Source organism: Erigeron canadensis, chromosome 1 (genome assembly GCF_010389155.1).
Source record: "Erigeron canadensis isolate Cc75 chromosome 1, C_canadensis_v1, whole genome shotgun sequence".
NCBI lineage: Eukaryota > Viridiplantae > Streptophyta > Magnoliopsida > Asterales > Asteraceae > Erigeron > Erigeron canadensis.
This window is the reverse complement of record NC_057761.1, coordinates 37,596,320-37,613,232: the sequence shown is the minus strand read 5'-3', so window position 1 is coordinate 37,613,232 and position 16,913 is coordinate 37,596,320. Positions and strand designations below refer to the sequence as shown.

At 37.1% G+C, this 16,913-nt stretch overlaps 1 protein-coding gene across 1 annotated transcript; it reads left to right on the top strand.

The window, feature by feature from the left end:
- The first annotated feature begins 698 nt into the window (after positions 1 to 698).
- Positions 699 to 6,131, top strand: LOC122591608 (TPR and ankyrin repeat-containing protein 1-like). The gene is made up of 6 exons (XM_043763870.1): positions 699 to 1,159; positions 1,222 to 2,401; positions 2,808 to 3,161; positions 3,247 to 3,484; positions 3,739 to 4,854; positions 4,942 to 6,131. Exons 1-6 carry the CDS (start codon positions 699 to 701, stop codon positions 6,129 to 6,131), a joined length of 4,539 nt encoding a protein of 1,512 aa, XP_043619805.1.
- The last annotated feature ends 10,782 nt before the right edge of the window (positions 6,132 to 16,913 follow it).

Genomic DNA, 16,913 nt, shown 5'->3' with positions numbered 1-16,913 from the left:
TTTTATTAAGATTATCTGGTGGTTGGCGGCCCAAAAAGCGAAGTTTAGACTTGCATTGTGAAAAATCTTCACATATTTTGAAACAGTTTAAGGTTGCAGGGTTATATGTTATATGCACAATTGACATCATCAAGGAATTCAACTATGTACAAGTTTTGAAAGTTTGGGATGTATTACCTTTTGAAGAGATTCCAAAACTCACAAAGCGTCTTGAGAATATATTTTCTGCATATGCGGATGATTATATTAGTCATTGTACTGAAAAATTTGTGGAGGGGTAAGCTCTTTTTCGAAAGGGTTTATATGTTTGTCCTTTTATCTCATACAGGTAATGTAAAAGAAACTAGTTTGAAGGGAAACAGTGGTTGAACGTGTTGGAAGTCACCCCAAAGTTTTATTTAATGATAAAAACAACTTTCTTAAGTTTTCTATTTAACAATTCATTTATTGCAGTAATAATACGAGTAATTTGTTTTTGTTATCAGGATTCAGTTAGACACAAATTGGTTTGGGGTGTCTTCATGAATGTTTCAGCCCCTACCAAGATCTGATCCATCTCATGGCGAACTTGCTTCAACCCGTACATGCATATTTAATGTTTATTATCCCATCTTAAACTGTTGACTATAGATGCATATTTAAGGTTTATTTGTACAATATTTATATTTTTCAGGAATTTGGAAGTTCCTAAGAGTTGGATGGCATCCAAAGAAATTATACGATTTTGTTCCGTTAGGAATACTGAACTGAGCTCTGGTTATACTGAAAACTCAAAAGTGAATGAAAGCTTGTTGCTTATGAAGTTCTACCCCTTGTCAGATAGGGTGGTAAAACATTTGCTCTCTGATAAAGAACAACTTGATCTACCCATGCAAGTTAGTGATGAACAGATGGAGATTATTTTATTTTCCAAAAGTTCTTTCATAATTGGGCGTTCAGGAACCGGAAAAACCACTATATTGACTATGAAGTTGTTCCAAAATGAACAGTCTTTTTATGTTGCTTCTGAAGCGATTTATGAAGGGGAGAGGAATAGTATCAGTGATTCAAAAGATGATGATTTTGAACACAGGAGACCAAGTGTCCTCCGTCAACTTTTTGTGACTGTCAGCCCAAATTTGTGTCATGTTGTGAAGAAACATGTTTCCCACCTTACGAGGTGTGCACGTACTTGTTTCTTTATCTTTGTTTTTTTCATTGGTTCTGTTTTCTGACTTTAAGCTTTGCTGTGTTTGACGGTATTTCATGTAATGGGAATACATCATTAGAAGTCAATGTTGATGATCCAGACATGATATCAGATTTCAGCGATATTCCAGACACATTTATTAACATTCCAGTGAAAAATTATCCTCTTTTTATAACATTTCATAAGTTTCTTATGATGTTGAATGGCACATTGGGGAATTCTTTCTTCGAAAGGTTTCCAAAGGCAAGAGAAGCTTCTTATGGTAACCATACTACTTCAAGATCTGTTGCATTGCAAACTTTTTTAAGATTAAGGGAGGTTACATATGACCGATTTTGTGCACTTTACTGGCCTCACTTCAACTCAAGTCTAACAAAGAAACTTGATCCCTCCAGAGTGTTCACAGAAATTATATCACACATAAAAGGAGGCCTGCATGCAGGGGGGTGCAATGACGAAATACTAAGTTGTGAGGGTTACTGTTTATTGGCTGAAAGTCGTTCGTCCACTCTAACAAAACAGAAAAGAGAAACTATCTACTGCCTCTTTCAAGCATATGAGAAGATGAAAATTGAGCGAGGTGAATTCGATTTGGGTGATTTAGTGATTGACCTCCATCATAGACTAAAAAATGGAAGCTATGAGGGTGACATTATTGATTTTGTGTATATTGATGAAGTGCAAGATCTTAGTATGAGACAGATTTCTCTTTTCAAGTATATATGCCACAATGTCGAGGAGGGCTTTATATTTGCGGGTGACACTGCACAAACCATCGCCAGAGGGATTGATTTTAGATTTCAGGATATAAAATCTGTGTTCTATAAAGAGTTTTTAACTACCAGAATAACTGAAAAACAAGAGAAAGGTCTTGTATCCGAGGTTTTCCAACTAAAACATGCCGGTGTCCTTCAGTTAGCCCAGAGTGTCATTGACATTCTTTACTGTTACTTTGAACACTCGATTGATATTTTGGAGCCTGAGACTAGTCTTATTTCTGGTGAAGCTCCTGTTTTGCTCGAGTCTAGGATTAACGAAAATGCAATTGTGACTATCTTTGGGGGTAGTGGAAGTGGTGGAGAAATAGTCGGCTTTGGGGCGGATCAAGTGATATTGGTGCGTGATGATTGTGCTAAGACTGAGATCTCAGAATATGTTGGAAAGCATGCACTTGTACTCACCATACTCGAGTGTAAAGGCCTTGAGTTTCAGGTGTGCCTTCTTTTGTTGAGGTCCCAAATGCGCTGATAGTTTAGTTATAGACCAAAGTAGGTCAAAATGGCCACCTTTACATTGCATTGACACAAACAATTTTTTGTGTTTTTTTCTGTGAAGTTATAAATGGTTAATTAATGTACTAATATGGTTAGAGATAGTGAAATTCTGTATTACTGAATAGTAAAATACTAATAAAACTATTTTGATGAAAGAAAGGGGCTGTAACTTGTAAGAACTTAAGATACTTTCCGCTTCGGCCCACTTTTGATTCATTCCATTTAAAGAAGTGTTTACCACAGTTCGGCCCTTTTGATCTGTTTGAGGTAACAGATGGTACCTCTAGTTTTTGTGATTTTAAAGTGTTTCTGTTTATTGATTTCTGATTTGCCATGACATTTAGGATGTATTATTGTACAACTTTTTTGGGACATCCCCATTGAAAGACCAATGGAGAGTAATATATGACTATATGAAGAAGTGGGATTGGCTCGATGAGAATCTTCCTCAGTCTTTCCCAAAATTCAGCGAGGCAAGGCATAGTGTTTTGTGCTCTGAATTGAAACAGTTATACGTGGCTATAACTCGAACGAGGCAAAGACTATGGATATGTGAGAATAAAGAGGAGCTCTCCAAGCCAATATCTGATTATTGGAAAAGGAGGGGACTCGTTCAAGTAAGAAAACCAGATGACTCAATGGCACAGGCTATGCGAGTGTCAAGCAACCCTCAAGAGTGGCGGGAGCGTGGTAAAAAGGTCAAATTGATCTTTACTGCTATAGTTTTTCTAATCATTTATAATTTAATTACCTTTTTTGACATGCTTTGCTGTTGTTTTTCAGCTTTTTTATGAGAACAACTTTGTGATGGGAACAATGTGCTTTGAAAGAGCTGGTGACATAATGTGGGAGAAATTGGCAAAGGCTTCTGGTCTCAGAGCATCTGCTGATCAAATGAGGGGAAAGAATCCCGAAACTTATTTGGGCTATCTTAGAGAAGCAGCGGAATTGTTTGAGTCGATTGGGAAATTCAAGTCTGCCGCTTTATGTTATTGTGATTTGGAGGAGTATAAAAGAGCTGGTAACTTCTACTTTCAATATAAACACTTGATCTGTGAAAATGCATTTTCCACATTTATGAGGTTGTATGCATTTAAAATAGAGTTCAAGCATTTAGACTAGTTGCCATTATAGCTAAACCTTTTGGCTGACCCTTTTGATTATAAATACAACCCAAATCAATCGAGATATGAGGAACACCTGTAGATTAAGTGCTTGGCTTCGTTTATTCAATATTTGAATCGTAATATTATTTGAATGCTGTTATATGTGCAGAGAAAACGTTCTTATATAATTGCGGAAAAATTAATACAGCAGCCGAGTGTTTCACACTAGCAGGATGCTATAGCGATGCAGCTGAATTGTATGCCAAAGTAGATCAGGTCTCCAATTGTCTGTCAGTTTGCAAAAAAGGGAAACTTTATGATAAGGGGTTGCAGTATATAGAGTACTGGAAAGAGCACTTAAACGTCAGAAATAAAGAAATAGATCAAACTGAGCAAAGGTTTTTGGAGAGTTGTGCTCTTGACTCCTACGAAAATAAAGATCTCAAATCCATGGTAAAATTTGTCAGAGCCTTTTGTCCTATGGAGTCTAAACGTGTATTCTTGAGATCTTTAGGCTGCCTTGATGAACTTTTAATGTTAGAAGAAGAATCAGGCCATTTTTTTGATGCTGTTGAGCTAGCCAGGTCATTGGGTTATGTTCAAAAAGAGGCCGATCTTTTGGAGAATGCTGGATATTATAGGGAGGCTGCAGTTCTCTTACTTTGGTATGTGGCTTTTAGCTCGTTATGGGGAAATGGAGGTAGAGGTTGGCCATTGAAGCAGTTTAGTAAGAAGGAAGACCTTTGTGAGAAAGCAAGGTTGCTTGCAAAAATGACCTCTGATAATTTCTATGATTTTGTTTGTAATGAGCTTAAGGTCCTCTCTGACCAGTACAGTAGTTTGCCCGAGCTCAAGAAAGTTTTGCCCGAGCTCAAGAAAGTTTTACTTACTTCCCAGAAAAATAAGAGTCTAAGAGGAGAAATCTTATCTATGAGGAAAATCTTGGATTCTCATTTTCGTATAAATTTCTCAAAGTACTTTTGGGAGGATGAATTACCTTCTGATATTACTGAGCATTGTGAAAGCAAGATCTCTCTTCGTTGTGTTTCTGTTAGAACTCTAGTTTTTTATTGGAACTGGTGGAAGGATAATGTCATGAATATCTTTCAGAGCATTGAATGTCTTGAAAATGAAGAGCCGAATAAACATGAGGAACTTGCTGATTTTAGTATAAGTTATTTTGGAGTGAGGAAACAGTGTGTCAATGGAAACATAGTTTACCTGTTAGTGAACAAGGAGGGTGATTGGATAACAACCGCGGGTAACAATGGTCTTCATAAAGAAGGTAAGCTTCCATTTATGAATATAAGGCAGTTGGTGTTTGCTATTAGGTCTTATTGGCAGTAGGAATTACTTTCTGTGGGTATGAAAGTACTTTTAAAGCTAGAAGGTCTCTGTAAGTCAAAGGCAAATGGTTCAGAGTTTCATCAAAGCACCTCTCTCATTCACATTTTTGAGGTTTCCAAGTTTCTTTCAGACTGCCATTGTCTTAACCTCACTTCCCCTGACAAAAAGAAACTGCAAAGTTTCCTTGGAATCTCTGCACAATACTTTGATCTTGTGTTTCCGTTGGACTGGCGAAAATCAGTCTCTGAGGACATGTTTTCCTTGAGGGAGACTGATTTATCACTCAAATTGCTTGATGAGATTATTGTTCAAAATGTGGACAACAAGGGTGACATCTCCTATTGGACAATCGGGAGAGTGATGATGTTCCGTCTTTGTTCCAGTAAACGTGTTACACTTTATGAGATGATTATTAAGGGGCTTCAGTGGGCTCCCAAATGGCTGTTAGTTGCCGCTACACAGTTCTGCAATTCTGACTTGGAAAATTATGTGTTTATTTCATTGCTTCGGGATGCTTTGAGAGATACTTTTTGGTCAAACCGGAAGTGTGCTGGCTACATATCACCTCACAGCTTTGTGTATCTTTTGGATCGTCTGTTTCTACTGGAGTCGTATTCCAGGGGATTTCTTTTCACTTCAAGGTCTTCTTTCGCTGAGTGGTTCACACATCAGTCTACCGATAAATTGGTGCTCCTCGAGATAAAGTTTGAAGCAACTTATTATGCTGACATTGTCCTGCAAATTCTAAACAACAAAGAGGATACTGAATCTTGGATTCGAAGATCAAACATTGAGGTCTCTTATTACTACCCACTATTAGTGTTGAAACTGGTAATGCTGGTTTCTTTAGCTTGTCTGATAGACTCGGGTTGTTCTAAAGTGTTATCTAATTTGCTATTGGGAAAGAACAATATTGCCGGTTCGCTTCCAGATAAGTTTGTATACCATCTTTTAAGCAGAAAGAAGGGTCGCAACTTGCACTTATGTACAGATATGGTTGCAGAAGCGTTTATGAGCATAGGGGATCCTCTCTTGGTTGCGGGTGCAGGAGAACCCGTGATTGTAACTAAAAGAAAATTTAATCCTCATGGTGCTATATTCGTAGACCTTACTAAATCCAAAGGGGAGATAAGGAGTGCATTGTTCTCTAGGAGGGAAGACAGGCCAAGCATGACCACTGTCTCTTGCGACACTTTGGGACTGTTGCTAATGTAGAACCTCCTGTTTTTGTATTATATAAATCAAGCTTCTCATTTAATTTTTTAACCAATGTTGAAGGAGTAATCAACAGACCCTTGAACATGGCTTTTCATTTTAACACAAACAAAAAAACAGAAGGTTTATGTATTATATATCCCTAGATCATTATCTTTTTTTGTTAATTGTATTTGTTTTTCTAATTTAATTTTATTTATTATTAAAAAAAAAAACAAAAATCTGTCCTACTTTTACTCTTAAAGAATACCTAATAATTGTATTTGTCTTTCTATTTATATTGTTAAAATTATAGAATGTAGTAGTTGACAGATCATGGTACGTTGTCGAGTAGTTTTAACTAATTTATATGCTCTTAGAACTTTATGAATCAAAACCGTCCTCGTTTACTTTTTCTATACAATATATCATGCATATTCACAGCCCTTTTCCCCTAACTTTGAGACTCCAGTATTTCAAGTTAAAAATGGATCTCAATTATCCATTTTTAAGCTAAAGAAACGAACAAAACCAACCCTGATCACTACTGTAATCTTTGAAAAAGGTGTAACCACTTTAGATGTAATCAATTATGTGGTTCTACCGAACTATTAAATCCATACAATCCGAAGATTTACAAAAATATCTATGAACAAAAAGTTATTCGATCACCAGATACCGATTTCTTACCGATTCTAATCGACTTTTTTTTTTATGTACTTTTACTTGATTGTATATTGCGCGTATGATTACCTAATTGTCTTTAATATCATGTACCAAAATTGTAATCTAATTGCTTTGGTTAATTAGGGGGTTAATTACTTTATTACCACCAAATGCTTTTAGTGGTAAGGAAGTGTATTTTCTCCGGTCTTTTATCCTAGACATATTTGAGGTGGCTATATGTTTAATTATGATGGGTCTGAGTAAGTTTTTCCATTCAAATTGATAAAGTTTTTGGGGTTCAAAATGGAAATCGATTTTGCGAATAGTTTACCTTTTAAGAAAAAAAATTAGCAGATTCTTGATTAATATGTTCTGTAAGTTTTGATTTTCATAATTGAAACCCAGGGTTTTCATTTTCAGGAAAATACAAGACGACATTCTAATTAAAGAAAGGAATCAAGATCTAAGAGTGAGTTAGCTGATGTTAGTGAGGAGGAGAGGTGTCATGTGGCTTAAAATCTCATCCCTCCCAAATCCCACCAATCAAATACTTCCAACTCAATTTTCCTTTTCAACCCTCCCAACCAACCCTCTCAACCATTTTCAATGACATTCATAACCTTCTCAACCCTCCCAAATTTTATTTTTTTCTTTTTCATCTAATTTAATCAAACATTTTTTCTTTTTTAATACAAACTTAAATATTTCATTAAAATTAAACTAAACATTACATAAACATAAATTAAAAAGTACATAACAACATAAACCGAAATTAAAATTCTACATGATAATGAAGACAACTAAATCAAACTCGCAACTGATGGTGGCTGCATCGCTGGATCGTCAAGGTATGATAAGTCTAAAGTCGATATATGCACCGTGAGATCATATCGGAGCCGATGTACGTCCTCGTCCTGTAACTCCCAGTTTGCTTCCGGGTTATAAACTCTTGGCACCGGTGGATCCATAATATGAACCGGTGATATTGCCCGTCTGTTGTCTTTGATGATCATGTTGTGTAGTATAGTACATGCAGCGACGACTTTTCCGATCTTCTCCTTTGTCCATAGCCGGGGGGGATAGTCCAAAATCTTCCATTTTCCCTTTGAGAACACCAAACGCCCGCTCAACATCCTTTCTTGTAGCCTCTTGTAGTCTTTTAAATTTCTTTTCATCTTGTTCCACTTATGAGGATAAGCTTTAACAAACGCAACTCACCTAGGTAGTAACCACGCTTGTAATCATGTCCATTTACGCTAAATGAAATGTCTGGCGCGGATCCATTACGCTCGTTTTGAAACAATGGGGACTGCTGTAAAACATTGACATCGTTGTTCGATCCAGCAGGACCGAAAAACGAATGCCAAATCCACAAGTCATAGGAAGCAACACATTCAATCATAATAGTAGATACCTTGTGATCACCCCACGTGTATTGCCCTTTTAAGTGTTTAGGGCACATCCTCTATTCAATGTGTGTACAATCAAGACTACCAAGCATTCCTGGAATGTGGTGTCTTTCTTCATGAGCTTGTGTAATGAGAGCAACGTCATGAGATGTCGGCCTATGTAAGAACTCCTTTTGATATAAATTGATGACCGCATCACAAAAGTACTCCATGCTCTCGCGTCCCATTCTGGCAGCCATACATAAATACTCGTCATACGAGTCTGAAGGTTCACCCGTAGACAGTTGCTTGATCGCCGATGTGCACTTTGGAAGAGTGGTGCAACTTTTTTTACCCCGTGCGTCGTATCCCTCCTGAAAGTAACTAAATTTAGCTTCAATATCACCAACAATCTTCAAAAATAACCTCTTGCTCATGCGAAAACGATGATGAAAAAATGGTTTGTCAAACTTTGAGTCTTCAACGAAGTAGTCACGCATTAGTACTAAAAAGTACTCCCCGTAGACGAATAGTCTAACTTCTGTGGAACACAAAATGAAGAAGATGAGGAGGAGGAATCCATTTTTTAATAATGTGGTTTTTTTTTTGTGAAAGTGTGAAGATATGGTTTTGTTTGTTTTTTTAGTTAAAAATGAAGTGTATATATAGATAAAGAGGTTGGGGAATTTTTTTTTTTTAATTAGTGATCAACGGTCAAAAATAGGCTGGACCCTACCTCCCACGCTCCCCTCCAACGGTCGAAATCCTCCATGCCTTGCAGGGCTTTTAACCCGCCAGCCCCCAACCCGCTATCATGCCCTCTTGATGGCGGCGGTGTTACTTTGGCGGCATGGCCAACCCGCCTGTGGGCCCGCTCCCACTTCTCTCCCCCTGAGCCAATATCAATAGGTGAAAGTTCATGGTTGTGGCAATCTGCTGTATACTCCAGAGTGTAACGATTCTATGATGTCGAACTCGTCGATTCTTTGGTTTGGATAAGGGGGACGATCATATCGGTTAGTTTTTAGTTTTTAACGGTATTTTTATTTTTTATTTTATCAATTGTTATGTTGAATGTATGGGTACATATATATTATATTGATAGTAATTTAATTTTGAGTTTTAAATTAAAATTGTTCGGTAAGCTTTTCAGACCATCATATGAATGACAAATCTTATAGTTTTGAAGGATGGTATATCAAATGCCACTACAGCCGCATAATCGGTACCCGGCCCAACATTCGATATGATAGTCTTGTACAAACAATATTATCTTACCTTCCCCGGAAGGGACTGTCAGACTCTGACTCCAGTGGCCATCTTTAACGAGAGTCAACTATAATGATAAAAAAAGCCAACTAAATAAGTTATTGTCCTTATCTTCCGGACCCAACTGGCAAATTAGGACTCCTCTATGCTAAAACAACTATAAATTTGGTAACCCTGAGTTTCACCCTCTAGCAACAAAGTGTTAAAAACCATCACATAATGAGTTGTGGACCAATTACAAGCTTAAATCAAAATGAACGAAAAAAATCTCAATCCCAAGTTCAACCTAAAAGGCATACAACTAGAAAAAAAGCATTTTCAAAACGACTTTTTGCTTCCACTTGAACCATGTTGAGAAGAGTTAAATGTACGGATTGTCACTGTGGTTTACACACAACATCACCTTTCGTCCTTGTGCTTTCATATTATCAGGGATCGTCCTTTACAGGAGGATAAGGGTCACATTTAATCCTTTGTGATAACGGACGTTTGATGGATTCCGTCAAGCCCCACTTGTGACCCTCACGTGAGGGCATTTATGACTGTAACCACCCCAGTCCAGCCACTTTCTTCTTATATTTAATCCCATTTCACTTCCAAAATCAAAACAACAAAATCAAAACCTAATTTATCTCTCTTTCTCCATCTTACATTATGATACGAACACCAAGTATGGTGTTTTGCTGGTGTGGTAAGCAAGCAATAATACGTACATCATGGACTGACAGGAACCCAGGAAGACGTTTCTATGCATGTCCCAACTAGGTATGTTTTCAACCACCTTCAATTACGGCTGTAAATATCGATCTAAATGGTTATTTTTATATGTCTATTAGGCTTCAAATTGTAGATTCATCGGATGGTTGGATCCTACAATGTGTGAGCGGGCAGTTGTTATTATACCAGGTTTGTTGAGGTTAAAGAATCGAATCGAAAAACAACTTTGTAACAAACAAGAAGTGAAGAAACTCAAGACACTCTTAGTTGTTAGTTGGATATTTTTTGTTATTGTGGTAATTTTGTTGATTAGTTGAAGCAAAAATAATATCTTTTTGTTGGTTGTATGTTGTTGTAAGTTGGAATGGCAAGTATGAATGACAATGTTGTTTTTTATTGTACACAATATTATCTATAATTGTCTATTTTTATTGTACCAAACATGTACCAACATTTTACGAAAAATATATAGACATAATGGCATTATGTAATCTAGCAAGACATGATATGAATAGAATGGAAACATTGACATAAGTAGCAAAACACATAATATAGATAGATTACATAATGTAGCAGAATGAAACATTACCACAAACAACCAAAAGACATATTGTACCAAAAGACATAACACAAAGTGGCATTACACAAATAACACAAACAACCAAATAAACTTCAATGCTAAATAAGGTTGGCCTTGCACTTGGAGCATTCTGACGTGATCCTTTGTACCTCACCCATGTACCACCACCTAGACTTTTAACAAGACCACCGGTTCTAAAACTTGGAGAAGAAGGCCTTGTAGCATTATGACTTGGAGCTATTTGAGTTGCACTTGGAGCTGCTTGACTTCCAGATGGAACTTTTTGAGATGCAGATTGGCTTTTTTGAGATGATGAAGCTGTTTGACTAGCACTTGGAGCTGCCTGACTTGCAGATGGAGTTGTTTGAATTGCAGATGGAGCTGATTCATTTGCTCTTGTAGTTGGTTGGCTTGAAACAAATGTGCAAGACCTTTTGTTGTGACCTTGAATGCCACACTTTTTACAAATGACAGTCTTTCCTTTCCTTGTCAACTTACCCTTTGCACTCATCTGTATCTCTTCTGTAGTCTTTCTTCTCTTCTTTCTAGGCCTGCCAATTGGTTTGTGATACATGGGTGGGATGATAACTGTTGGTATTCTAGACCTAGTCCACTTGGTGACACCATTGGTGGGTGTGATCTTAAACTGGTACATCATCTTCCATGTGTCTAGCCTGTATATGGGATCAACCCATGTCTCAACTGGACCAACGGGACCAACTGACATTGTATTATTTGCCATATCCAAGTTAGCACGAATTGCATGTTTGCATGGTATTCCAGTTATCTCCCATTTCCTGCATGAGCAAGTCATTTGCCTAATATCTACTACACACTGATCTCCCAAAGGTCCACTTACTTGATACATATCCTCACCATTAAAGATGGCAGTGTAATCATTTGCATCTGTTTTGGCTAGTTCTAACAGTCTAGTAGCCATTGGTGTTAGTGCTCCTTCACATTTTGCTATAACCTTCCCCACATTCACAATCCTAATCATCAAGTACTCTCTAATGTATTCTAGACAGTGAATTATAGGCCTATCCCTAGCTTTAACTATCTTACTATTCAAGACCTCACACATGTTGTTAAGCAAGACATCAGATTTTGCCCTTCCTGTTATTGATGATATGTGTGTGTGTGTGTGTGAGTTATATTATATTCATTTGTAACCATTAAACCAGATTTGAAGTAAATACTTACCAGAAAAATGGGATCTTGCCCAATGGTGAGGTGGGATTTTAGATAACCTAGCATGTGCAGCTTCACTATATTGCTTGGTGTAGTCCCCTTTCAGTTCTCCTTTTGCAGATTTCTATGCCCTTTGTGCTTTCTGTGTAGATAATCCTAACTGAAACTTCCTTTGCAGTTCTTTTTGCAAAACTTTGGCAAGAATTTCAGGATTACCTAAAACTCTTTGCAAAGCTTTGGCAGGAATTTCAGGATTACCTAAAACAATAACATATATACAAGTATAAATAATATGTAATGCAAAAAAGAAAAAAACAAAAAGTATTAACATATTTACCTTTAATCTGTTGAAGTATTGTTTTACTAAGAAACTTGGATGTACATTCTTTAATGGATCTGGATTGAAGACATTTGTGGTCATCTTTGTATGTCTTCACCATCCATGTTTGCTCACCAGTAACTAGGGATGAGATTATGGCCCGTAAACCGCGACCCGACCGCGACCCGCCCATGCCCGACCCGGCGGCACCCAAACGGGCCGGTTAACGGTTCACCAACTAATTGTTTATCGGTTTTCGGTTCGGGCCGGGTCAGAACCGCGGGTTTCCGGTTTGACCCGGTGAAACCGTGAATTCCATAAAATGTGGGTTTTAGTGATTGGGCTAAAAGACATAGTTGGACATGGGTTGGGATTTGCAAATATAAGACGTGAGAGTGTGAGAGTGAGACGGCAGACAAACAAAAAAAAAGATATACAAATTAATTTTGGCAACTTATTTACCCTTTTTTTTTACGGTACACATCACACACACACAAACCTACCAACCAACATTGGGATTGTTAAGAAAAAAACTCTTCTTCTTCTCAAACCATTCAAAATCAAAACCTAGAAGATTGATGCTTGTTTTTGATCGGATTTTTCTATTTTAAATTTACAAGAATGTCTCAATCATCATCCTCCATGGTAAGTCGGATCTTGTCTCTCTTTTTTTTTAATTTCGTGATCTTTTTTTCGGGAAAAAAAAATAAAACCGAAAAAAAATGCAAAGTATAGATTAGGACTTGTTTCATGTTTATTTATGGATAAATATGATATAATGATCTATTTTCATGCCTATTTGTAGACGTATAATCTATTCCCATAAAAAAAAAAGATCCGAATTTTTTTTTTTGTTTTAGTAGTAAATTTTTTATGCTTATTTGTTAGTATTTAATTCAGTAGCTATCAACCCATCCCATGCATATTTTTTTTAATTTTTTTTTCGAACACAGTAGCTTATGACAGTAGCATACTTACCTTTTTTGATTTTGTGTTTGTGTTTAGGATGGTGATGAACACATAGATGAGGTAAACTTATCATCGGGGGAGGAAGTACTTCCAACCAAGAATCCATCAACCGCCAAAAAACAGAAGTTAAAAAGGAAAAGGGGTGCGAACGTGAGTCGACCAGTGAGAATCTATGTTTCAAAAACTAACCCGCAAAGAAAGCGTAAATTGATAGCAAAATGTTGGGATCACTTTGAACCGTATACCGATGTTGAGGACGGTGTATTTAAAGGACATTGCATATATGGTCAAACATCCTACTGTGCTGAAGGGTCTACAAATGGTACGTCCAATTTAAACCGTCATATGAATAAATGTACTTTAAACCCGAATAATGTTATTTCAAGCAATCAAAGTAACATTTGTTTTTCTAAAACGGGGAATGGGGAAGGTTCTAGTGTTCAAAAATGGGAGTATAACAAAGATAGAATTTGGAAGGCGGTCCTAAATTTGTTTGTGTTAGCTGAATTACCCTTTTCTTTTATTAGACACCTGGCTATGATAGAACTTGTTGCGTCATTGTCCCCCGTTTACAAGTTGCCTTCTCGTTGGACCACTTCAAAAGGAGTGACCAAATATTTTCTTGAAGAAAAAAAGAAATTGTTTGACTTTTTAGGCAAAACTAACCAAGATGTGCACTTGACAACTGACACTTGGACTTCGTCCAATCAAAGAAAGAATTACATGGCCTTGACCACACACTTTATTGATGATGATTGGGTGTTACATAAAAAAATCATTAACTTTAGGGTCGTTCATAGTCATAAAGGTGATGAAATGGGGCGGGAGATTTTAGATTGCATTAGTGAATGGAAACTAAAAAATGTGATGACCGTAAGTGTCGATAATGCCACCACTAATGATAGGGCCATTAAGTACTTGCAAGATAGGTTGCCGGAAATGTATGATAATGGGAAACACTTTCAAGTTAGGTGTATGGCACATATAATTAATTTGATTGTGAAAGATGGATTGATTCTTCATCATAAAGCTATTGATGGTGTCCGTTCGGCCGTTAGATATATCAAGAATTCCACACAAAGAATCGATAGTTTTAAGGAATGTATCATTCAAGCAAAATGTGAGTCTAAGAGGTTCTTATGTGTAGATTGCCCAACTAGATGGAACTCGACTTTAGATATGTTGAAAACGGCATGGGAGTTGAGAGATGCATTTCCTATATATGAGCGTAAAAATTCATGTTTTGAAAGTGACTTGGAATATGTGGTTAAGGGTTCGGATTGGGTGGTCATTGAAACATTTGTTAACTTTTTTGAGAAGTTCAAAGAATCAACGGAGTTGGTCTCGGGGACATCGTATCCGGTTGCCCACCGTTTTTTTATGGAAGTTATTGATGTTGATTCTCATCTTCGGGAATGGGAAAACAATGTGAAGTTTGTGTCATGGTCGGTAAAATGAGGGAGAAGTTTAAGAAGTATTGGGGAGATTTCATGAATCTCAACATGTATACTTACTTTGCATTGATTTTAGATCCTTGTATGAAGATGCAAAGCGTTAGAAATGGGATTGAAATTTTGATGTCTTATGGTCGGAAACCTGAAATTTTGGATGACGAGTTTGATAGTATGGTTGATGATAAGAAAGGTGTAATTAAAAAGGCATTTGAGGACTTGTTTGCTCAATACAAAGCAAGAGAGGGTGAAAGTTCAAGAATTCAATCAAAGAAACCGGTAAATGAAGTTGCACCAAGTCAAAGCAAAGTTGTGAATGCTTTCTTGTTTGGAAGAGAGGGTGGGTCATATAAAGTTGCAACCGAGTTAGAGAAGTATCTAAACGAGCCACGTGAAGAACTTCATCCCGGGTTTGATATACTTCTTTGGTGGAAACTAAATGGTCCAAGATTTCCCATTTTGGCAAAGATGGCGAAAGGTAACTCTATTAAATTTTTAGTATGATAATTGTATACTTTGTTGGTTTTTAATTTGTATGTACATTGTAGATATTTTAGCACTCCAAGTGTCTACCGTGGCCTCCGAATCCACATTTAGTACAAGTGGCCGTATCTTGGATCCATATAGGACTAGGTTGTCCCCTTCTTTAGTACAAGCTTTGATATGCACCCAAAATTGGGTTAAAAACAAGGTCGTGGTTAACTTCGATGATGAAATAGACGATTTGCAAAAGGATGACGATGTAAGTAGAGGTAATATTAATCATCAATCAAATCTGAATATTTATATATGTTTGTTTTATTTATTTGTTGGTATGTTTGTACTTTGTAGAAATGGAAGAAGAAGCTAGGAGGTTGACGATATGACCGTAACCATCTCACTGAAGATCATGGCAATATTTTTGTTGCACTACATTCTTGCACTATATTTTGATAATGCAATGTAGTTTACTAATGTAGTGCATGTAATATGTATGTATTTTGGCTAACTTATTAGTGCTAAAATCTAGTTTCTGACTTTCTGTTATGCTTCCTGGGAATGGAAGCTTACTGTCTCTTTTGGTCGTGCATGAAGATGAAAGATATGTATTATTGTAACTTGGAACTTTGGAAGCATTCTGATGTAATATAGTAGTAGTAAGTTACTAGCAGGCGGAAGTATTCCGATGTAATATATGATAAAAGGCCATTCTGATGTAATATAGCAGGTGGAAGTATTCTTTTGGTTGTGCATTTCGACAGGTTTTAGTAGATGTAATATAGCAGGACTCCTGGAAATGTAATTTACTTGTTTCAATAGGTTTTATATTTGGCCTAGCGGGTTTTATATTTGGCCCAAAGAGTAATATAGACCATCAGGTTTGGAAATTGTAGTCCTGGAAATGTAATATAGCAGATTTTCTTTGGCCCAATAAATGTGAAAAAGCCCATAAGGTTTGAGAGAGTATGTTCTCGGGTCAAATGGAAAAACCCGTAACCGACCCGGTAAAACCCTGGCCCGACCCGACCCACCCGTGTGGTTAACGGGCCGGGTTTCGGTTCCAACTTTTGAGCATTTTCGGTTCTCGGGTCGTCACGGGTCGGGCCGGTTCCTGACCCGTGCACATCCCTACCAGTAACCTTGGATACATGTAATGTCCAAGGACAAGTAAATACATCTGGATTTGCTTTCTTTCCCCTATCTCCTTTATTTAATTTGGAATCTTCACCTACCTCCTTTTCCACCCCACTTGTGTCCACAGTTGCTTTTGACTTGGCTATTTTCTTTGACCTATTGGGCTGACTTGGGCCACTTTCACCAATTTTTGGGTCCCCAGTATGAATTGGCCTAGCTCCTTTATCTGTTACAGTTTGGGCTTCACTTCCACCAATTGGATCAAAAATAGATATCTTCCCTTCACATATTACTCTCACTCTTGTTTTATCATTTTTAACAATCTTTAACTCTCTCCTGGTTTCAACTGCATGTCTCCTTACTAAGTCTTTCACTTCACTAGAGTTGGCAAATGTTTGAGTCAAGTGGAAATCAGTCTTATACATTCCATATGGTACACTAGTCTTCTTCTTCACTAATTTCTTCAGCAGCCTATTTCTATTTCTATTGACATTATCATCTGATCCAGAAGCACTTTCAAACTCTTCAGTGTTTATTACATCAATATCATCATCTTCACCAACCTCTACATTTGCATGTACAAGTACATAGTTGCCCATATACTTCACTTCTTCGTCTACATGCAATTTAAAGTCTCTC